The sequence below is a fragment of the Gopherus evgoodei genome, chromosome 6 (assembly GCF_007399415.2).
Source record: "Gopherus evgoodei ecotype Sinaloan lineage chromosome 6, rGopEvg1_v1.p, whole genome shotgun sequence".
Taxonomy (NCBI): Eukaryota; Metazoa; Chordata; order Testudines; family Testudinidae; genus Gopherus; species Gopherus evgoodei.
In genome coordinates this window covers 31,441,253-31,465,026 of record NC_044327.1, presented here as the reverse complement: position 1 = coordinate 31,465,026, position 23,774 = coordinate 31,441,253, and the positions used below count along the sequence as shown (strand labels likewise).

General features: G+C 39.8%; 1 protein-coding gene across 3 annotated transcripts in view; it reads right to left on the bottom strand.

The window, feature by feature from the left end:
* The window catches only part of ADAMTSL1 (ADAMTS like 1), a 692,925-nt gene that overhangs the window by 295,149 nt on the left and 374,002 nt on the right, over positions 1 to 23,774 (bottom strand). For 2 of the 3 annotated variants that reach the window (XM_030566852.1, XM_030566853.1), the window contains exon 3: positions 6,057 to 6,113. The exons of the other annotated variant lie outside the window; for it this stretch is intronic. In XM_030566852.1, the coding sequence (XP_030422712.1) occupies positions 6,057 to 6,113 (57 nt within the window). The remainder of the gene's footprint in view (positions 1 to 6,056; positions 6,114 to 23,774) is intronic. 3 annotated transcript variants of the gene reach the window in all.

Sequence of the window (23,774 nt, the reverse complement as noted above, 5' to 3'; positions counted from 1 at the left end):
GACTTTAGTAAGGCATTTGATACGGTCCCGCATGATATTCTTATAGATAAACTAGGAAAGTACAATTTAGATGGGGCTACTATAAGGTGGGTGCATAACTGGCTGAATAACCGTACTCAGAGAGTAGTTATTAATGGCTCCCAATCCTGCTGGAAAGGTATAACAAGTGGGGCTCCGCAGGGGTCAGTTTTGGGACCAGCTCTGTTCAATATCTTCATCAACGATTTAGATGTTGGCATAGAAAGTACGCTTATTAAGTTTGCAGGCGATACCAAACTGGGAGGGATTGCAACTGCTTTGGAGGACAGGGTCAAAATTCAAAATGATCTGGACAAATTGGAGAAATGGTCTGAGGTAATCAGGATGAAGTTCAATAAAGATAAATGCAAAGTGCTCCACTTAGGAAGGAACAATCAGTTTCACACATACAGAATGGGAAGAGACTGACTAGGAAGGAGTATGGCAGAAAGAGATCTAGGGGTCATAGTAGACCACAAGCTTAATATGAGTCAACAGTGTGATACTGTTGCAAAAAAAGCAAATGTGATTCTGGGATGCATTAACAGGTGTGTTGTAAACAAGACACAAGAAGTCATTCTTCCGCTTTACTCTGCGCTGGTTAGGCCTCAACTGGAGTATTGTGTCCAGTTCTAGGTACCGCATTTCAAGAAAGATGTGGAGAAATTGGAGAGGGTCCAGAGAATGCAACAAGAATGATTAAAGGTCTTGAGAACATGACCTATGAAGGAAGGCTGAAGGAATTGGGTTTGTTTAGTTTTGAAAAGAGAAGACTGAGAGGGGACATGATAGCAGTTTTCAGGTATCTAAAAGGGTGTCATCAGGAGGAGGGAGAAAACTTGTTCACCTTAGCCTCCAGTGATAGAACAAGAAGCAATGGGCTTCAACTGCAGCAAGGGAGATTTAGGTTGGACATTAGGAAAAAGTTCCTAACTGTCAGGGTAGTTAAACACTGGAATAGATTGCCTAGGGAAGTTGTGGAATCTCCATCTCTGGAGATATTTAAGAGTAGGTTAGATAAATGTCTATTAGGGATGGTCTAGACAGTATTTGGTCCTGCCATGAGGGCAGGGGACTGGACTCGATGACCTTTCGAGGTCCCTTCCAGTCCTAGAGTCTATGAGTACAGCCATGTTTATTTGATCTGGCCTGGAATGGAAAAGTGGGAGGCATGAGTCATGTAGCGGGCTCACTAATGAGCAATACTGCTCTCCTTCCCTATCCTCCCCAGAATGACTCAGGAATGCAGTGGAGATGGTAAAGTGCCATGGAAATGCCATCTGGTGCTGGCTCTGAGACAATAGCAGAGATAACAGCTGGATTCATAAGTCATTTTCAAAAAAGGATTTAGTGGTAAACCTGAAGTGTTCAGATTAGGCTGTATATCAAACAGCTGTTGCTTTCTAAGCAGCACTGGGCAGTGGAAATGTCACATGGTTCCCTGGGATCAATACTTGTATTTATTAAAATGCCTCTCATCACATTGCTAGGTCAATGGCTGTGTTTCTAATTAGAAGATCACTTCTACAAATAAACAATGAGACATGGCAACATGTGCTATTGGTCTAACCTTTCAGCAGAGTTTATCCATTCACCATAAGCAGAAAGCAAGTGAGCATCCTGGACACAAATTTGCTGAGCCAGATCCCCAGCAACTGTAAAGTGGGGTAGCTCCACTGACTTCAATGAAGTTGCATAAATTGAAACCAGAGCGATCTCAGTACCAAAGTGTTTTCAACAGCAGATGAGTATAAGAATTCACAGCAGGTTATACTGATACTATGTCAAACTAAAACTTATTTAGACTGAATTGATTCAGAGGGCATCCGGCAAAGATTGCGTGGGAGGGATATGTAAACTGACACATTCATTTTTCAGTATCCCACAATACATTACACTTATTTGCAGTTGGCCAAATTCTCACCTCGAATGAATACTCAGGTGGGCACAGGAATACAACAGGCAGAATGTGGGCACAGGAATACAACAGGCAGAATGTGGCCCATTGTACAATAGAGTTTTCTTGCTGGCCCCTTCCTCCTAAAGAAACTAAGAGCAGGAAAATATACACTGAATATCAGGAAACGCTTCCTGACAGAGAAATCTATTGGACTGTGCAACTGTCTCTAACCTGGGAAGCGCAAACAAAAATTCACTTGAGATAAGAGACAAAGCACCTAGGCAGCTCTCAGGGGCAGGACCATCTTTTTGTTCTGTTTGGGGACAGCAACTATGACAACGGGGTCCTGGTTCACGGCTGAAGCTCCTAGGTGCTACCACACAATAATAAATACTGGACACAGCAAGAGGACAGGAAAAGGCACCTAATAGTTCTTCTCCATCTCTACTTTCTGTCATTTCTCTCTCCCGTTCAGGAGAGAACACTAAAAAAACTTTGTGAACTGACAGAACAAAATCGATGCAATCCTGTCAGCTCAAAGAGGTAACTTTCTTCACAAGTAATTAAGACAATGTTGATGCATCAGAACATTGTCACAGGATAATGGTTTCCTGCTGCTTGATTAATGCTATGGTAAAGCAGGGATGTTTATTTGCCCAGCAGAAGACAGGAATCCTGCAACAGTGATCAATTAAAATGACATTGTTTCTCTTGTATCAAATGATGAATGCAGAAAGAGACATTTTTGTCTCATACTGTTGATGTTGATACTATGGGGTGAGAGCTGGCTCCTTTTACTATGATTGATTTAGAATTGGCTTGGGGAACACATTGTGTGTGTGGATCTGTGTGCACGCACATATACACTACAACTAGTCAGAAAGTAGATTATCCAAACACAAGGCCAAGCTTCACCTTTGGATATGCACAAACTGCTTCAATCGACTAAAAGGGGAGCAGCACTGAATGCAGAACTTGGCCCATGGTATTACAAGGAGCATGATAATTTGGCTCAGTAGAAACTCTCTTCCCCTCAGAAGCAGGGGTCAGATGGCCAGCAACACAGAATGCCTGGCAGAGAAATTATCTTTTAGTTTGTCCATTTCCAACGCTGACACCGTCTTGATCCTTGTCATGTTCAGCACCGAGCATATTGTTGGTTTTTTTATCAAATAAATAAGTGATTATCCTCCATAGCACCTCAGAGTTAAATCGGTTTCAGTCCAGGAGCACCAACTCTCCAAGACTGCGATGAATAATGTATTACTTGTTTTATGACATGGAGTGTTATCAAGTAGAGAGACTCCTCCCATCTCAATCAAAAACGTTATATAATGTGTGGTTACTATTTTAGGAATTTCAACAAAATAAATACAAAGTTAATGATGAGACTGACCAAAAACAAACGGGGGTTTTAAAGATAACAAAGATGGGTTCATTTTGATAATATTTGTATGAAAAGTTCATGCGTGTTAATATTGATTAAATAATTTTTTCAAAAAAGGGAAATGTCTATATTTTTGCGATCTTTTTTTATAGGGACAATGCTGTTGCTTTTATGTAAGGGTTTACCCCGGGTTCCTTAATTATTCTTGGCATTGTGCCAAAAGCTAATCATTTTTCTTATGAAACTGACAAGTAATTGCTTTTTTTATCCTCTAAGGAGACGTTAGGAATAATAGACGAAATGTCAGGAATAAATAAGAAAAATTGTGCTGTGTATATATCCCCCTCCTAAAAGAAGAAATACATCCCTTGCCTTTAACCTTATTTTTCTTAAGAATATAATCTGAGCTCAAACCAAGAGCCCAGTAGGGAAAGACTATTTTTTACCCACTAAATCAGCCTGCAGCATTTAATGACTTTTCTTCCAAAGATTACAACGATAATGTGATTGACACAAAGTGTAACCTTTATAGTGTAAGCAGAAGACCATGAACAGCAGTGGTCAATTAACAAGCCGATATTTGGTGAAAAACAGAAACTCATGAAAAGTAAATTTAAAATTTGACTTATTTTAGGTAGTAGTTCTGAATAGCGAAAAATGATCTCATTACAGCTGGATATCTTGGATTCAGGACTCCAGAGGTCACAATTACTTCCAGACATCGGAGATTTTAGCAGCCAAAGATACATTACACAATATTCCAATTACACACACTCCAGGATTTTCTCTTGGGCAGAGAATATTTTAAATACTAGTGATGCCATGGCACTTTTCACAAGCTTAGCTTGCTTCACTGCCCTGGCCCAAATCTTATCTCCTGTAATTATCTTGTACCAAACTACATTCTCTCCTTTAAGACTAACAGATTTATAAATCAGATTTATGAAAACAAATAAACCTGTTAGTCTTTGAGATGTCACCGGACTCCTCGTTGTTTTTGTGGATACAGACTAACATGGCTACCCCTCTGATAATTCTCTCCTTTGTTTCAACTGGATAAGTTCTTGTTCATCTTCCCTTCTAAAGCCACTCCTTGATCACCTTCTCTTCTAAAGTGGCTGTTTGTTGCTAGTGGGGAACGACTGCGGCATTCCATCTCAGAGGTGGATGCATTTCAACAGAGGATGGCAAATTGATCCCTGCATCTGCAAAGCAAGGCACTCTGGGATGTAATACATTATAGCAGGGGCGGGCAAACTTTTTGGCCTGAGGGCCGCATTGGGTTTCAGAAATTGTATAGAGGGTTGTTTAGGGGAGGCCTGCCCCGGCCCCTCCCCCTGCTTCTCGTCCTCAAAACCCCTGCCCCATCCAACCACCCCCTCTCCCTGACCGCCTCCAGAACCCCTGCCCCTGACTGCCCCTGACTGCCCCTTGCTGCCTCATCCAACTCCCCTCTCCTTCCTGACTTCCTCCCCACCCAACCCCCCCGTTCCCTGCCCTTTGACCGCCCTGAACCCTATCCACATCCCTGCCTTCTAACCACCACCCCGAATTCCCCTGCCCTCTATCCAACTCCCCCTGCTCCCTGCCCCCTTACCACACTGCCTAGAGCACCGGTAGCTGGTGGTGCTACAGCTGCAACGCCCAGAGCACCAGGATAGGCAGCCACGCCACCGGACAGCACAGAGCACAACGTCAGGCCAGGCTCTGTAGTTGCGCTGCCCAACTGTCCAGAGCATTGTGCCAGTGACACAGTGTGCTAAGGCTGCAAGGGAGGGGGAACAGCGGTGGAGGGGCCGGGGGATAGCCTCCCAGGGCAGGCGCTCAGGGGCCAGGCAGGAGACAGGAGGCCCTAGTTTACCCACCTCTGCACTAGACCATGATACATTAATGACTAAAAAAGTACCACAAAAATATCTGAATCTAACACAAGGCCTTTTCGTTTGAAGAGATTGGACAGCCAGGTACAGCTGGTTTGCCTTCTGCTGCTGCTACTTAGATCAAAGCAGTGATTTCTAAATATGAATTATTGATTTTTTTTTAAAAGGAACACAAAACATGGATTGTAAATATGCTCTGGTTTTCTGCATTTTTAGTGAGCTTATGCAATCATAGAAGAAAGAGCCTCATTCTCCTCTTGGCTTTTATCCATGCAACTACATTGACTGAAATTTGATGGAGGCAGGCTACTTTCATGTTTAATTCATTCCTGTGCTTATCACTGAGTGAAATCAAGCTCCAAGAATTGGTATTTAGGACACAAAACCCTGTTTACCGCATACAGTTGGTTGTACTACTAAAAACAAGATGTCTACTAATCAGAGGAGGTACACTTAGAGCAGTGTTAGCTATATTTCCCATTTTAAGGCACATATTAGAGCATCTCGTGGCAAACCAAAACACCAGGGCATGGCAATTGTCCATTTTCAACAACATCCACAAAGATGCATGTTTTATAGTTATTGTTAATGATGCTCTGAATGCCATTCACCAGCTAAAATAATTTGCGAGTGTTACTCTTTTTGCAACTGTGAAGGAAGTGCAAGATTTTAATCGACGATACTTCCTAATTGTAGTACATTAATTTGATTGGATTGCCTAGTGCTACGGAGACAACGCAATTCCCTTATGCCCTCATTAGACTAATGTGAGCATAATATTTCTAGAAGCCACAATTTTCATTTTCACTGATACCAAGTTAACTGAAAGCACCTCACAGAGTATTATTACAAATATTATGGAGAGTCTTACTGCTTTGGTTAATTGTTCATCAAGTAACTCCAAACCATTATCTCCTCCTCCAGCGCCCTAAAGAAAAAAGAAGAGAAAAGTAACCACAAGAGGAAAAGCTTTAAAAACTAGGAGTTAAATTAACATTTGGAGTTGTACTGATGATTCCTCATCATCAGTATAATTTCTTGCACTCCTACTACTTTCCAGTTGTCTCAAAGACATCTGCTGGTGATATACTGCAGCCTTTACCACAGCTACAGTAAGTCAGCTATGTCACCCAGAAGCCAGGCTGTGTTCTTGTACTGGAAACCAAACGGGAATTAGTTTATGCAGGACATAGCTTCCTTTAAATAAATTATAACCTTTCCATCCCATGAATGCTCAGATCCTGCATCTTAACATTTATTGTAGTTGACAAAACACTGGCTGAGCCAGCATAGTCTGGATCATGAAGCATATTCATGATCATGAAGCATATTCATAATATAACCTACCCAGTTTAGAAACCTACACTCTTTAAAAGGAGGACAGGAAAGCTATAAGAAAACTCTGAGGGAAAGAAGTTTAAATATTTTGGACACTGAAAAACAAAATAGAAAAAGAAGAGCATGAATATGGCACCAGAATATTCGGATCTTAAAAGATAAATATACAAGGGAATACGGACGACTCTCATAATAGATTTGCACAAGACTAATTTAAAATAAATTTGTGATGACTAATGCAACAAACTTTTGGCATTATCCAGGATGCAGATACAGGATTTGATCAAAGGTTCAGTGAAGACAATGGGAGTCTATTGACTTCAGTGAGCTTTGCATAAGCCCATAGAATCCCTCTCTTGCTAGCAGACACAGGCACCTTGAAAGTCATCAGTCTTGAGCCTCTTGATTTGCATATTGCCTTAAGGTTAGCACCATTTTGAGCATCTCCAACAGGAGATTTTTAAAACTAGATTAGTCCATTCTCCCTTTTCACATATATGGGAACAGGGTTTTAAAAGCACAAATATGAAATTATTTGAAAATCAGAATGAAATACTCAACCATGAGTTTCTGAAATTTCCCATCTGTTATTTTGAGAAGGGCTGAGTGGTAAGGGAATTTGGGACTGTTGTTGTGCTACTTAATCCAAAACATGCCATCATCCCTCTATCAAACAGAGGTATATATTTACATGCACGTCATAGGGCAACCTCTTTTGGAGTGCCTCCCTGATGCAGATCATGGCATGATCTAGACAGTTTCCCTTCTCAGACCCACAAGTAATTCCATGCAGGTTTATCTTCTCATTCAGCAATGTGATTATTAGCAGAACATAGTTGAAAGCAGTCCATAATAAGAGTCCCAAACATGTAGTTCATTTCCCAGTCCAGTGCAAATGGTCATTAAGATCCCCTGATGTCTCTTCCTATGAGGCTCGACGTATCATATCATGCACCGGTGCCTTTGACCATGCCTAGACTGTTGGTCCTACTCTGGTCCTTGTACCAGGACAGCCACCCAGGCCTTCCAAAAGGAGTGAAAACCTGCTCTTCCCAGTGGGAACCCCCAGTCTCTCTGCTGGAAAATCATCCTTGCCAGGGGTGTATCTGTCACTTCCTCTGGTCCTCTCATGGCTCTTCTGGATCCAGCTCTCTGGCCGTAGAGATGTCAGTGAGTAAGCTCCTCCACTACTCCCCTGCCTTCAACCCTCTCCTGGCCTTGGCTCCAGCTCTTCAGCTTAGAAACATCAGGTAACTTCTTTTTTCCACTGTTCTTCTTACCTTCAGCCCTGTCCAGCCCTCTGATCCTGGCTCAGGGATGCCAGCCAGCAAATCCCTCTTGCTAATGCCCTGCCTTCAACCCTCTTCCAGGAACCAAACATATAGTGTCCTAGCCAATTCCTCTCTCTGCCAGAGAGAGCTCACAGAGAGCTTTCTGCGGGTTTCTCCAGAGTGCTCTTCCAGTCTCCTGATCTTTTCTGACTCTCACCAGGACTCCCCCTGATCCTTTATAGCCCCCAGGTACTGCTCTAATTGGCTAATTAGGAGCACTGGCATATTGAGACCCAGTGTAAGCCACTCTGCTGCACAGAGCAACATAACACAGAAGAATGCATAGATGGGGTACTCTGGAAATACAAGAGGACTGAGTGTATTACAGTGATCTATGGGATTCTTGTAATCAGTCTGCAGCTCATCAAATACTATAATATGCCAGATGGAGAAGAAGAGGAGGGTAGCGGTGAGCAGCAGCGCCACCATTTAGCAGAAGGCGGCGAAGATGAAGGCCATCGCGGCGAGAGCAGGCCGCACAGCCAGCAGGGTAGCAGGAGAGCGAGGGATGCTGGGCTGGCTCTGGCTTGGGGCACTGGATCTACTTTATTTACAGGGGACAGTCACCCTATGACAATGCACATACACATCATATATCTCACTCTAATGCTATATAGTCATTAGTAGTATTCATATATAGTTTACTTTTTGTACACAATGTTCAATGTCAACAAGAAACCTAAAGACAAAAAGATTAAAAATGACTTCACTTTCCTGGAAACATTGTTCACATTTTAGAGTTATTTTCTGTTAGTTTTTTAATTATTTGCCTTTCTTTACTCTCCTTCCCACTCACGGGTTTACTTGTAACCAGTTGAGCTTACCTATTATCTCAGTTTTCTTACTGAGAGTACTTTTATTTTTTGCTTCCTCTCCCCTGAATTCATTTTTAGCTAGAGGATAATCACATGGCCACTTCAAGATACCAATTCTAAATCATTCATATAAGTTCTACTAATATAGTGATGATTTGTCTTTTGAAAATAGGCATTATTAGCTGAATTCCATTTGAAAAGAACTGTAACCCCAACTATTTTCTCCTTCTCCCTACCTTTTTTAAACACAAGCTTGTTTTTGATTTTGAAATTATAAAACGTTGATACCAATTGGTTCTGAAAAGCAATGGAGCAATACATGCTAACAAAGCATCCATAAAATCGAAAAAAAACAACCCCCAAAAAACAGCAGTACAATACATACTTCTCATCATGTTTGAAAGAGACAGAAAAAAGTGAAGAGATATGAAAGGTCTGCATGATCAAACCCTAGCTGGAATTTCTGTCAACTTCAGCTGGAGTTCAACATGTGGTGGGCTTGCAGAATCAAGCCCCCAAAACACATGTGGAACCAGTAGGTGACTTTTGCACATGAAATCTGAGGCAATTAACTTTCTTCACAGAACAACAGTGAGGCCTTCAGGGTACTCTAAGTGTGATTTAACTTAAATCAAATTAGTGGCTGTAGAAGTGAAAGATGAAATTTCATTTTAACTTAAAGACAACAAACACCTTCCTACCCTCAGTCTTCCCCGATCACATACACAAATTCTTCCCAAGCAAAAATGTAAACTATTTTTTTGGGGGGTAGGGAGGGGAAAGAGGAGGTGTGCGCAGATTTCCATTGTGCCACAAAATCAGTCATTTATTATGCAATAAAAATAAAGTTTTTGCAAACGTAGTACAATATGTGATCAAAGCTGCAAAAGCTATTAAGTCAAATTTAGAAAGTCTAAGCTTGTGATTTCCAAGTGGAGTTCTGTAACATTGCCCAAAATAGTTCTGATATTCTAAGAGTGAGAACACAATGTATTTATTGTATGCATAGGTATAAAAGATTCTCCTTCGGGAAACTACTATTCCCTTTCATGGGAACATAAGTTGGTATATTATGTACATTAAATATCTCACTTAAAAAACCAGGAAAACATTGTAGCCTATAGGTTACTTTTGATTTTATTTTTACATAGTCCCAGCACACACAGTTCCAGAGAAGAGCAATAGCTGAACTATGCAGTCTTTGAACTACTGTAACTGTTTTCAATTATATTTGGAAGATTTATAATGGGCACAGTGAGCTTTTCATGTATTAGACACCACATTTCAACAATACAGACTGATAAAAATATGAAAAGAACTGGCTTCATTTTTTGAACACCTAAATATAATGTACTCTAGCATGATGACATGACAAGCCATGCATGGCCCTTTAAGCTATACCCAATAACTTAGGTTGTACTTGTAACAACATGGCATGGTGCAGGTGTCATTCTACAAACAAAACAGCCTGGTGGTTGGGTGGAGACACACCAATCTTGACAAGTAGTCAGGAGAGCCAGGACATGTCTAAAATGGGAGGGACGAGTTCAGCTGGTGCTCTTCTCACCAAAGCTCCCCAAAAAGGTTATTGCGTAACAACATACTCAGCCAATGAAATGTAAGATGGAAACATTACATCATCAGAACAAACTTTCACTGCCAAATAAGTGATTTTGAAAGCAAAGAACTATTGCCTGACAATTTCAAAGTGTTGTTCTCACTTGATTACCATTTTTGTGAGTGTCATTTACTCCCACCCTGACATGTCATATACAGTACACGACATGTGTGACACATGCCACAACATTTTGCAGCTTCATCTTCTATTTTAGATAAATCAATCTTGTCCCTGGGTGTTTGCCCACACATGGTGCTTCGAACTGGAAAACTGCACCCCCCCCCATGCTCCTTCTGGAAGCTTTAAAAGATGACAAATTAAGTTCATAAATATATCAGTTTATTTCTGCTTTGAACAGCTTTTTATCTTTTGAAATTTCAAAGTGCTGGTCTTCTGAGGAAAACGAGTCAGGTTTCCTTTGACATAACGGGAGCAAGATATAACTGTCACGGAGGAAAATACCATATTTATGTCTCCACGTAATCCATGCATTGCTTTATGGAATTACGGTCTACTAAGGAGTGTTACAAATCCAGTTAATGCTTCTGCATGCTGTATTTTGTGTTTGGTTCTGTGACTGAGCTGACAGATGTGGAAAGGCACATAAAAGTCTCTAAAGTAAATGTATACATATGCTGATGAGCTCAGTTTATTTCTGCTAAAGCTGGCATCAATCTGAGCTTAATTCTTTTCCTCCAGATAATGTTGTTTGGCTTGATGTGCGTTTTCTTACACTAATTCCACACATTCTGGGGCTCAACAACATGAAAACAGAAAACACTGGGATACCACGTTAGTGCATGAGCTCGTACTCAGTCATCTCCCTACAGACGACAAGAGAGACGATATAGTTGAAAAAGACATGTAAGTTAACCACTCCATTTCAAGGTCACAACTCAAACCCACAGCATTTGAGTTTTCTGCATTCAAACATCAGTGCCTCTCGTGAGATCTGTGATTCACCTAATGTCACTCAGGGCCATCTGATCCCATCACAGCTTGTCATAAACAGATAGTTAAGGGTTAATGTCTCTTTTACCTGTAAAGGGTTAAGAAGCTCAGTAAACCTGGCTGACATCTGACCAGAGGACCAGTAGGGGGACAAGATACTTTCAAATCTTGGTGGAGGGAAGTCTTTGTTTGTGCTCTTTGTTTTGTTCGTTGTTCGCTCTTGGGACTAAGAGGGACCAGACGTACATCCAGGCTCTCCAAATCTTTCTAAATCAGTCTCTCATGTTTTAAACTTGTAAGTAATCAGCCAGTCTAGGTGTGTTAGTCTCATGTTTGTTTTCTCAACTTGTAAATATTTCTTCTCGCTGGAAGGATTTTACCTCTGTTTGCTGTAACTTTGAACCTAAGGCTAGAGGGGATTTCATCTGGGCTATATGAATCTGAGTACCCTGTAAAACATTCTCCATCCTGATTTTACAGAGATAATTTTTACCTTTCTTTCTTTAATTAAAAGCTTTCTTTTTAAGAACCTGATTAATTTTTCCTTGTTTAAGATCCAAGGAGACTGGGTCTGGACTCCCCAGGAATTGGTGGGGGGAAGGAGGGGAAATGGTTAATTTCTCCTTGTTTTAAGATCCAAGGGGTTTGGACCTGTGTTCCCCAGGGAATTGGTGAAGTCCCTCAAGGCAGCCTAGGGAGGGGAAAGTTTTGGGGGGGACAGGTAGTGCCCCAGACACTGAAATTTCTGGGTGGTGGCAGTGTTACCAGATCTAAGATAGTAATTAAGCTTAGAAGTGTTCATGCAGGTCCCCACATTTGTACTCTGAAGTTCAAAGTGGGGAAAAAAACCTTGACATAGCTATACTGTCTTTCTCCAAAATGTGGGCGAGAGATGTTCAGGGCCTGACTTTCAAAGATACAGATGAAATGACATGAGACTAAGTTCCATAGGATCATACACGAGTCATATTTGTACAAATGAGCACACTGAACATAAATTTAAATAATAGATTTTGCACATTATACATATATTCTTGAGTATCTTGAATAGGGAAAGCCAAATTTCAAAGTACCACCTTGTGGTTCCAAAGTTCACATATGGGCATGTGAATAATCAGACGAATGTAACAGTACTTCAGAAAAATTGATAATCCAGTACTGAAAACTTCTAGTTGTTCTCTAATATTTCTAAAAAAGCTTGGGCGATATAGATTTCTTGATCTTCTACATTTCCTATCTCCTGTAGATAGAAGACCATAATAAAGAATGCTGTACTCACATGAGCATCAACTACCGTGAGCAGAAAATGGAGGAGGACAGAGGACTTAATGAAGCAGGGCAACAAGGGCTTGGATCCACTAGTTCTATTAATACTAACTAGTGTACAAAGAGCTACAAAACGTGACTGACAGAAATGGAACTGCTATGTAATAATGTTACGAATAGTGAGCTGTAACAATTTTATGAACTTTGTCTGTGATCTGGACAGTGAGGATAAGTTGTTGTCAACTGGGGTTATAAATCCTTCCTACGTGAATGCATTGATCTACTAAGAGAGGACGAACCAGCAAGCAACACAGTGGCTTCCCAGATAAGAACATCTAGGTCATCACTTGAAAGATAATGGAGAAAGTTACTAGCTTTATAGATTCTGTGTCCTGCCACCAACATGCTATAAGCCTTCTTTTTCAGGAGCTGCCCAGGGAATGTCAGCGAGCTCTGACAGAAAGACAAGGTAACACAGTGGACAGCTCTGCAGAAAAGCCTATAGGCAGACATTCCAAAGTCCCCACATGGCAGATGGTCGAACATCTGGAAAACAGGCATGCATGTAGGCCGTTTTATTGTTTTTAAGATGTTTTTCCTCATGTGCTTTTGTTCTAAATAAAACAATACTTTGCTTTAAGAAGGCTGTTTGATCAATGATTACAACTGTCACTGCTGCGTAGGGAGTGAAACTGTAAAGTCCGAGCCTAAGGTCTGGTCTACACTACAGAGTTAAGTTGATATAAGGCAGCTTATGTCGACCTAACAATGTCAGTGTAGACACTCCCAGCCTTGCTCCCGCCAGTGTAAGTGTCCTACTACTCTGACATAACTCCACCTCCATAAGAGGCGTAAGGTTTACGCCAGTGTAACTAGGGCAACACAGTGTCTGTGGAGAGACAATATTCCTTACACCAGCTGTTGGCCGTCATGTCAATGTCACAGCTCTGTTGGAGCCATGAAATTGGGAAAAGCTGCTGGCTCCCGGCTCCCCAGCTGGTCTGCTTCTAGGTCTCCACTCCAAGGCGGGCTACCACCCAGACTCCTGGCTTGACCCACTGCCCCTGGGTTCCCAGCTCCCCGCCGGGAGCACAGTAGCTGACTGGACTCTGGGTGAGGCTTCCTCCCCACACTCTCAGTTGGGAGCACAGAGGCAAGAAATCCTGTGGTGGCAGCTGGGCTCCAGAGCTGAAAGCCCTGGCTCTCAGCCCCCTCCCCCCCGGCCCTTTTACTCAGTGGAAGCACTCCTGGTGAGGACGTGCACCACAGACAGAAGAAGGGTAGTGCGGACATCGGGCCAATTTCATATTGTGGTGTAGACATGTCCTAAGTCAGACTCGCTGAAGTAACCATGGGGACTACAACTGAGCATCTGCGCTGAGAGTGGGAGAATCAAATGATTCCACCCTGAAAGACAAGTGACTGCCAGAAGCCAGAGACCTGCAGGGGGTGCACTTAGAGACACTAAAAGGGGTCAGAGGTACAGTGTGTTCAGTAACTGTGACAGTGATATCTGTGGTGTGACTCACAGGATGGCAGATAATGTGTACAAACAAATATTGTTTTTAAAAAACTGAAACCAAATTAGGAATGAAGTCCATCTGGAGAACCTTCCTTTCTGCTCTTACTTGATGGAAGAGAAATCTCACATTATCAGCATGATCTCCCTCCCCAGTAAGGATGTCTGCCACGTTCAGGAGAACTCTTCAGGCATGAGAGCTGCTTCAGGGGAGTTGGGAGATTTTGAGCCCAGTGAGAGAAGGGAGTGACCAGATACATTGTATAGCAATTTAAAAGCTTTTCTTTCATAGACCACTTGATTCAGGACAAACCTTTTATATATTTTACATACATACATACATACATACATACATACATGTATACACACACGCATACACACACTGAATTTCTATTTAAATTGAGCAGAAAGTAATATCTCTCCATGAAGCAATAAACCACCATGAGGATTTGGGCATGAGGCCAGATTTGCTTCTGAACATGAAATCCCTATGGGCCTTTAGGTCACCAGTAAAACGCCTTGGAAAATTTAATTAAAGTGGGTTCCAGGAAGAACTATGAGGGTGATATAGTTAATCAGCTACCACTAAATAAGAGAGTGTGTTCACATACAAGTGTCTTATAAGCATGACATGCCCAATTCTGCAATGAAAGTTACATATTTCAGTGACCTTGCTACAATAAAAGTAATATGGTAACTAGATGACAACTAACACCATTTCTAGCTATTCTTAAATACAATTTTTGGGAGTAAAATTATTTCCTGCTTTTCCTCAAAGGAAACATTATTATTATTGGACACACAAAAAACCCCTGATGCTACTCATTTTAAAAATGATTATATTTTCTCAGAATGAAATTATTATGAACTAATCAGCAAAAGTGGAATCAGCTAATCCCTTTATATATGAACTAGGTTTCAAACTATTTGAGAACCAAAACATCTGCCCAGTGCACAAACTATTTTATACAAACAATATTAGAATAATTTTAAATGTAATTTTATTGGGGGAGGAAGAGGAGATGAGACTTGATAATGTCTCAATAGTGAATGAGCAAACAATAATTGGATAGCAAGAGCATGACATTTATGAGGTATTTCATATTAGTAAATCCTCAGCTGAAGCAAAGAGGTGTGTTTTGTTTTTCCATACATAAAGAGCAACCTTACACTTTCATCCCGAATGTGCTTAATAGAAAATAAAGAGAACCACCAAAACAAGAAAAAAAGATTTTCATAGACAGCACACAGGGTTTGAGTCACTTTGGAACAAAATACAGACTCCTGCTGTATCTGCTGATGGACCTTCTCTCCACTTAAAATGCAGTTTACAGCAAAGAAATCATAACATGAACAAGGAACATATACCAGAGTCAGCATTCACCTTCAGTTCCCACAGACAGATACCTGGGATAATACAGTTGTTCTAATTAAATGAAGGGAAACTATTGTGGCATTCCAAATACCTCTGACAACTCTGGGTAAACGATTTTTTTCAGGGGCAAACAAACAATTTAAACATTGTATAATTCAATAGTTGTAATAGGTTTTTGCCTGGAAAAAATAAAGAGGGTGAGCTTACAGGAGCCCCGAAAAATCTGCATCCAAGTTAACACAGAACCAGGGCTATCAAGAGATTAAAATAATTAACTGTGATTAATCACACTGTTAAACAATAATAGAATACTATTTATTCATGTATTTAATGTTTACCACATTTTCAAATATATTGATTTCAATTACAACACAGAATACAAAGTGTTCAGTGCTCACTTTATATTTATTTTATTTGCATTGTAAAAATAAAATAGCATTTTTCAATTCACTTAATACAAGTACTGTAGTGCAATCTCGATCATGAAAGTTGAACTTACAAATGTAGAATTATGCACAAAAATAACTGCATTCAAAAATAAGGCAACAAAACTTTAGCGCCTACAAGTCCATTCAGTCCTACTTTTTGTTCAGCCAATTGCACAAACAAGTTTTTTTACATTTGCAGGAGATAATGCCGCCCACTTCTTATTCACAATGTCACCTGGAAGCGAGAACTGGAGTTTGCATGGCACTGTTGCAGCCAATGTTGCAATATATTTATGTGCCAGATGCACTAAAGATTCACATGTCCCTTCATGCTTCAACCACCATTCCAGAGGATGTGTGTCCATGCTGATGATGGGCTCTGCTTGATAATGGTCCAAAGCAGTGCAGACCAATGCATGTTCATTTTCATCATCTGAGTCAGATGCCACCAGCTGAAAGTTGATTTTCTTTATTGGTGGTTCATTTTTTGTAGATTCCACATCGAAGTGTTGCTCTTTTAAGACTTCTGAAAGCATGCTCCACATCCCATCCCGATCAGATTTTGGAAGGCACTTCAGATTCTTAAATCTTGGGTTGAGTACTGTAGCTATCTTTAGAAATCTCACATTGGTATCTTTTGTGTTTTGTCAAATCTGCTGTGAAAGTGTTATTAAAACGAACAATAAGTGCTGGGCCATCATTCAAGACTGCTATAACACGAAATATATGGCAGAACGCAAGTAGAATAGAACAAGAGACATAGAATTCTTTCCCAAGGAGTTCGGTAACAAATTTAATTAACATATTACTTTTTTTAACAAGCGTCATCAGCATGAAAGCACGTCCTCTGGAATGGTGGCCAAAGCATGAAGGGGCATACGAATGTTTAGCATATCTGGCACGAAAATACTTTGCAATACTGGCTACAGAAGTGCCACGCGACCATCTGGTCTCACTTTCAGGTGACATTGTAAATAAGAAGCAGTCAGCAGTATCTCCCATAAATATAAATAAACTTGTTTCTCTTATTGATTCACTGAATGAGAAGTAGGACTGAGTGGACTTGTAGGCTCCCAAGTTTTGCATTGTTTTGTTTTTGAGTGCAATTATGTACCCCTCCCCACCTGCATTTGTAAGTTGTGCTTGCATGATAAAGAGACTGCACTACAGTACCTGTATCAGATGAACTAAAAAATACAATTTTTTGTTTATAATTTTTACACTGCAAATATTTGTAATAAAAATAATATAAAGTGAGTACTGTATACTTTGTATTGTGTGTTGTAATTGAATTCAATGTATTTGAAAATGTAGTTAAAATATCCAAAATTTTTAATACATTTAATTGGTATTCTATTGTTTAACAGTGCAATAAAACTGCTATTAACCTAGATTCTTTTAATCACGATTAATTTTTTTTAGTTAATCGTGTGAGTTCACTGCGATTAATCGACAGCCCTACATACAGTATAATAATGAAGCATTACTGTTAATATATTAGAGCTAAGCCTGGATGGGTCACAAACTGTAAATTGTACTGCACTGCTTATCTTCTACCACAGTTCAGAGCTCTGGGGAGGTTTATTAAAAACATTCATATCAGACAAAAAACAATTCAGCTGCCCATTTGCAATAAAGTAATGCATGTATGTCTCTCCTGAGATTCAGAAATGTAGCTACAAAAAAGGCTTCTTGTTGTAGACACAGAAATTTCTCCTCAGATTTCTTCCTGCTCATAATTGCTTAATTTACCAATAATTTCTGGGTATCAGGGTCCTGCAGCAGGGGAGGGAGGTGGAGAGGCAGCAGGCCCAGGCCTCTAGTCCCTAGAGCTAGAGGAGGGAGGCTGAGAATCCAGGCACTCTGTTTTGTAAAAAGGGCATTTTTCATCAGAAAGTCACTCAGATGACATTTTTGACCAGCTCCAACTGTGATCCAATATTCCAGATTAAATGCCTCTAGTAGAGATGGACCTAACTCATGAAATTTGGATCTGTATCATAACTTCTCCAAACTCTGAATGGATTGGTATTTAGTGTTCAGCTCACAACCCATCCCTATTCTTGATTTGTACCTTCTGAGTAAGAAATCTCTGCAGCTAATTTTAAGGCCTATCTGGACACGTTTTCAAAATGTGGCCTACACATTTGCACAGGATCACTTGCTAATCCCAGTGCTGGAATATAGCCATGCAAAGAGAATTTGTACATTCTAGATTAGATGCCTGGTTGAGCCCTTCTATTTTAATGTCGTCCTTAATGCATGTTGCATTTGAATGTTCAAATCTGCTTTCCCAGCACAAGATGAAGAGGTGAAAACCTCTGCAAACTACCACAAAATATTCCTCCTTAACTGGAGCAAATCCAAAATGGCAATCAGGATTTGATTGCTCCTGCAAAGGTACATATTTACTGCTGAATAAGACAGGACTGTAGCTAGAGATGAATAAAGTGTATTTTAATTTGCCTCACACCCAGATAATGCAACTGCAAAAAAAGTTCTGAGGGCCAGATCCTCACCCAGTGTAAACCAGCACACTGAGCTCGCTAGAAGCTCAATACATATATTAGCATAGTCACATCTATTTTAGTGTTGTATCATCTTGTTTGCAGTCACCCTGATAGCAGTAATTTGATACCTGTTTCACAACTGTGCTTCCTTAAAGGGGGGGGGGGGAACAGCTTCATTTTCAGATATCATTTACTAGTATCTGAGTGAGGGTGAGTTTGCTGTGCTGGCAGTTAGAAACATGTTTTAACTTGTAGACTGAGGACTTTTGGGAGGAAGGCCAATGAGGGAGAATAAACGTGGATCGGGAAAGTGCTCTTTTACTGCCACTTTTTAAACTGTATCTACCCTTTTTCAGATGTGATACTTTTCCTACAGGATGCAGTGCAGCTGGAGCAAGTCACTGGTTATTGGAGGAGTTAATTTATCATTTTCTATTACAACCCTCCACCCTCTCCCAGCCTTAGAGCAGTTATTGTCTCTTTGCATTTTTAAATGACATCTGTCCAAAGAGAGGCTCTTTTAGGATCACTCGGAATTAGGAGCTCAAATCCTATTTTCAGAAGTGATTTAGGAACTTAAAAGCCTTATATCCATTGACTTTGAATGAAACAGGCTCCTAAGCACCCAAGCCATTTTTGAAAATGTCACCCCTTGTCTCTGATCAATACTGCTTAATTTCCCATGCTAAGAACCTGTGCCTAAAGTCATCTAACTTTTTCTGCATGCGCTTTCTTTCCAGTTCTTATTTAACACAGTATCTCCAGTCTAGCATGCCACAATCAAATACAAAGTCTGGTGTTCAATATTACTTATCTCCAAGCACATGATCATAGTTGACAGAGATGCCATAGCCAACGTAAATTAGCATGCAGTGGCCTCCAAAGTTCACAGTGGCAAGATGAGCTTTAGAGACTCATGACTTCCAGATGCCAGCTGCACACTTCCAGTATCAAATGAGTGGCCACTGACTTCAAAAGCCAGATTGCAGGCGGCAGGGTTTTGACTAGGATTTCAGTGAAATGAGAGTTTGTTAGTAATGTATAAACATATGCTTTCCAACAGTCAGAGGCCTTGACATGGCTTGGAGAAGTGTTGCTCTTGCTCTTCCAAGCCTGTACGTCACTGAGTATTTGTCCCATTTATTGAAGAGAATTGAATATTAATGAAATTTGCCATATTCATAACTCAGGATACTCAAGTTCTCCATTTACAAAACTGATGCAGCACAAACACGTTGCCTTAATGTGATTCAGCTTTCCCCAGAGGGGAAATTCTGGCACCACTGAAGTCAATGGCAAAACTCTTACAAACTTAAAATGGAGCTAGAATTCCTCCCCCAAGACTAGGGGTGGCTGGGTACTTTCCCCACCTACCTCCAGTCAATCCTTGGTCTCTTTACTTAGCTGGCCATTAAATGTGTCCCCTGATGTAAAATCTGATCTTAATATCTGTTCACTAGGAACTCCCTGCCCAATATGGAATAGTCCTATAGTATTTAATAGAAAAATTATAACTTTTTATAGGTTTTTATTAAAAACCTTATGATTGTATTCCTGCTGAAAAATCCTATGGGAAAGCGCCAAAATCCTATAGAATGGATTTCATTGCCTACTGAATTCTGTAGTATTTAGAGTAATTTCTATAGAACCCACCTGGTTTAATCCCTGCTAAATTCTATAGGATGTTCCCAAAATGAAGGGCTAAGACCATCAATTTCATTCACATAGATCACTGCTAACCTGAGACCCAGACCTGCAAACACTTAACGTACATGACTAACCCTTTGTTGATATGAGGAGTCATCTCACTGAAGTAAATAGGACTACTTGTGTGCGTAACGTTATACACTTGCTTAAATGCTTGTGGGCTCAAACTCCTAGGCTGGATTTGAACCTGTGTCCTAAAGGTGAAAATAACCCCAAGGTAAACCTTTTGTTATCCTTAGTGTTCTTTGTGGAGAGCACCAGGCACCTTTAGGAGATACAGGGGAAAGGTGTAGTAGCTAGGAGAATTTATTATGCACTCCATTTCTTCTCTCTGCTAAAGAACTAGACAAACAGCAGCAAAGCAGGACAAAAATTCAAAGAAATTACACAAGTATATAAATGATAACACTCCCTTTCTGGAGGTGGTGGAGTTTTTCCTGACTTGAGTCATCATAAAATTCCTGAAGACTGTTAATTGCTATAATTTCACAACAGATTGTGCAAACCCAGGGATGTCAATCTTGGACTTTCCCCAAGAATTATATTGCCTTTTAAAAAAAGGTACTGTGTGCAGAAGTTATTAGAAACATTAATCAGAGATTGTATTATATAGCTTCCAGTCCAGATTTATACACTCATATGGGCAGTGTGGTCCAGTGGCCAGAACACTAGCTTGGAATCAGGAGTCCAAAGTGCTATTCCTGACTATGCAGCTGACATATTGGACAGTTTTTTTTAGTGTACCTCAGTTTCTCCATCTGTAAAATGGGGATAATGGTACTTAACCTTCTTTGTAAAGCATCTTCTGATTTGCAATGAAAAACAACATATACAAGAGTTAAATACCATTAATTGAAGTCAAAGTGTTACAAAACTAATGTTGACTTCATGTGTATCGGATTTTAAATAGTATTATATTCTGGTTTTCTGCCTTTTTTAGGAAGTATATGGAGTTAATTTATATATATATATATTAAGAAATAATTGCTAATGGTAGCTTTTTTAATGTTCCAAATCAGAGAAAACAAAACATCTACCATCCATGCTACACACCCTTAAAGAAACCCTGAAACAGCAGCTCAGGCAGTATAGGAACTGGCTGGATTATTGTTGCTCAGATGGGCACTGTTTAACATAAGTAGCAGATGAACAGCTGTTTTGCTTGCAGGTTTCGGCATTTTTCACTGCTTTTTTGTTTTAAAAGTATGTATTATCATTATTAGTATGAAGGAGAAAGAGAATGAGTAATTATTTTATTTTATTGTTTTTAATCTTTGTGAACCAACACAGTTAAAGAGCAATGCAGGGTTAGAGCTTTACATGCCCAGAAATGTTTGGTTAGAAGTGTGATTGCTTTTATATAAAATGCATGAACGTCTCATTCTGCCTAAGATTCATTAGCAGCTGAGTAAGGTATGAGAAAATGTTTTGTGTTTTTTTTTTAAAAAAAACAGGTCTGCATGTGTAAGTAGCTGCACTCATACTACCCACCCTGCAAACCTGTGTACTTCATAGTGAGTTTTTGTTGATAAACTGATATTAAAATATCATCAACTTCATGCTTCTCGCTAATATCATTCTTCTGCATAAAAATGTGTATCCCAAGAGCCCTATCTTGTAAATATTCTTTTCGAACCTTAAGACATACTTTCCCTGCTTTATTTATTCTGTTTAAAGATTCAAAACTTAGACCCAATACTGCAAGATTCTGAGCATGCTCAACTTCCATGAGTCTAAGACAATCAGCATCTTGCAGCATTACACTTTATGCAAGCTAACTCGTTTCTGACACCAACTCTGAAATGACAGAAAAGCTCCACCTTCCATAAGGGAGTGTAATCTGATTGATTTTACTGTGGTGAAGGTATGCCCATAGGATACCAATAAATTTGCTAATAGCTCATATGTGTAAGAAGTAACCTTGGTTTCTTTAATTCCTGTGGGTAAGGGTGGGGAAGGTTGTACTTTACATGTGTTGACCACGGCTATACAGTTTTCCTTGAGTGCCAGATACTAGTACATTTTACTTATGCAATATTTGGAATGTAACATAGCACCATTTATAAACATTAATAAACATTTATTTAACAAGTTGGACCTAAGTGCTCATTAAAAAAGAAATGTAATTTCTATACCATTTATATCTACTCATAACAACTTCAGCAAAGATTCTTTAACAATCTGTTCTTTTGATTTTCTCAAATTAAATCTATATTCAAAGGAGAAAATCTCATGCTTGTTACAACGTATCAAACAGGAACCCTTATGTGTTTTCTGTTGGCAGTGGAACAGTTGTCCTTAAAAAGCTACAAATCACTGACCATTATTTTCTGGGGTCACTCAAAAATCATTTTGCATTCATATCTCATGACTCCTCATTAAAATATACTTCTCTACAGACCTATAAACCCTCTTCCACCTCTCAAAAGAGTGTTTACAAAATATACAGAAAATGCATTATAGAAAAAGAAAAAACCTATGGAACCAGGACAAATGTTTCAGCATTTTATGTCTTGTTGCATCCCATCTCCATCTGTACGTGTTCTCTTGATTTTAAGCTCTTTGGAAGAGGGGTTGTGGGCCAGATCCTCAGCTGATGTAAATCAGCACCGTTTACCAATTTATGCCAGCTAAAGATTTGGCCTCATAGCATCTTATTGTCTGAAAAGTACCAACCACACTTTTGGCACAACATTGCTATATCAAATTAATAATGTAATGGATGCGTTTTAAAACAAAACAAAGGATGAAGCTGAATGCTCCATACTGTGCTCTGAAGGCAAAATTTGGCTCTGAAGCATCTAAAATATAAGTTCTCCACTTATTCAGCTCCACTGGAGCAAAGCAGATTTAGGCAGAACCTTTCAAAGTCACGTGTGGTTAGATGCATATTAAACCTATGCAAATTCACACGGACTTAATGTGAGCTCTTTTGAAAACAGGTTCACAAGACCCTATTTCTTATTTTCCATGACATAATGCATTTGGATGAAATAATACTGAACCTGGTTATGGCTCAGAATGAGAATCAGAGAGAAATGACTGACAAAACTGTTTTGGGAATTGCTTGAGCTATTTACAAAATCTGAAAGTCAAACCTCTCAGCACACACAGATCTAGTTAAATCTGTATTTTCCAATATTAGCCATCAGTCAACTCTTTGTACCTAAAACGAGCATACAGAAGAACCAAGCAACAGTAAATATAACATTACAACACTAAAATTTGCCTGTATGTTTATTTCCCCCCATCACAGTGTTTATAACTTGAATATAATGGGAAGCTTTCTTTTGGCAAAAATAAAAAAAGAAAGAAAGAAAGGAAGGGCTGATTAAGTGTTCCATTTAATAGTGTAATGCAAAGAATACTTTCTTCTGTCAAACCCATTGCTACTTTACTGGCCAAATGGAGAGCTATCAATGTTTTTGTTTGTGCTTGTTCAACTTGTATACAAAATAATCAAATTGAATAATTCAATTATACGCACACCAAAGTAAATCTTTCTGTGGCTAATACACTAAATGTCAAATAGATTAGACCTACTTTCCTCTTCCAGCCCTATTACCACCTAATCTCCAGACACATCTGACACAGCTTAAATCTGATTCCCTTTGGAACTCATCAGTGCCACTTCTTAATAATGCTGCAGGAGGTAACTTGAGTTATGTGGGGCAATTCTCCTCCATTTTCTCCCCACAGCTCACACAGAGCCTAAGTGTGCTGCTGCCTTT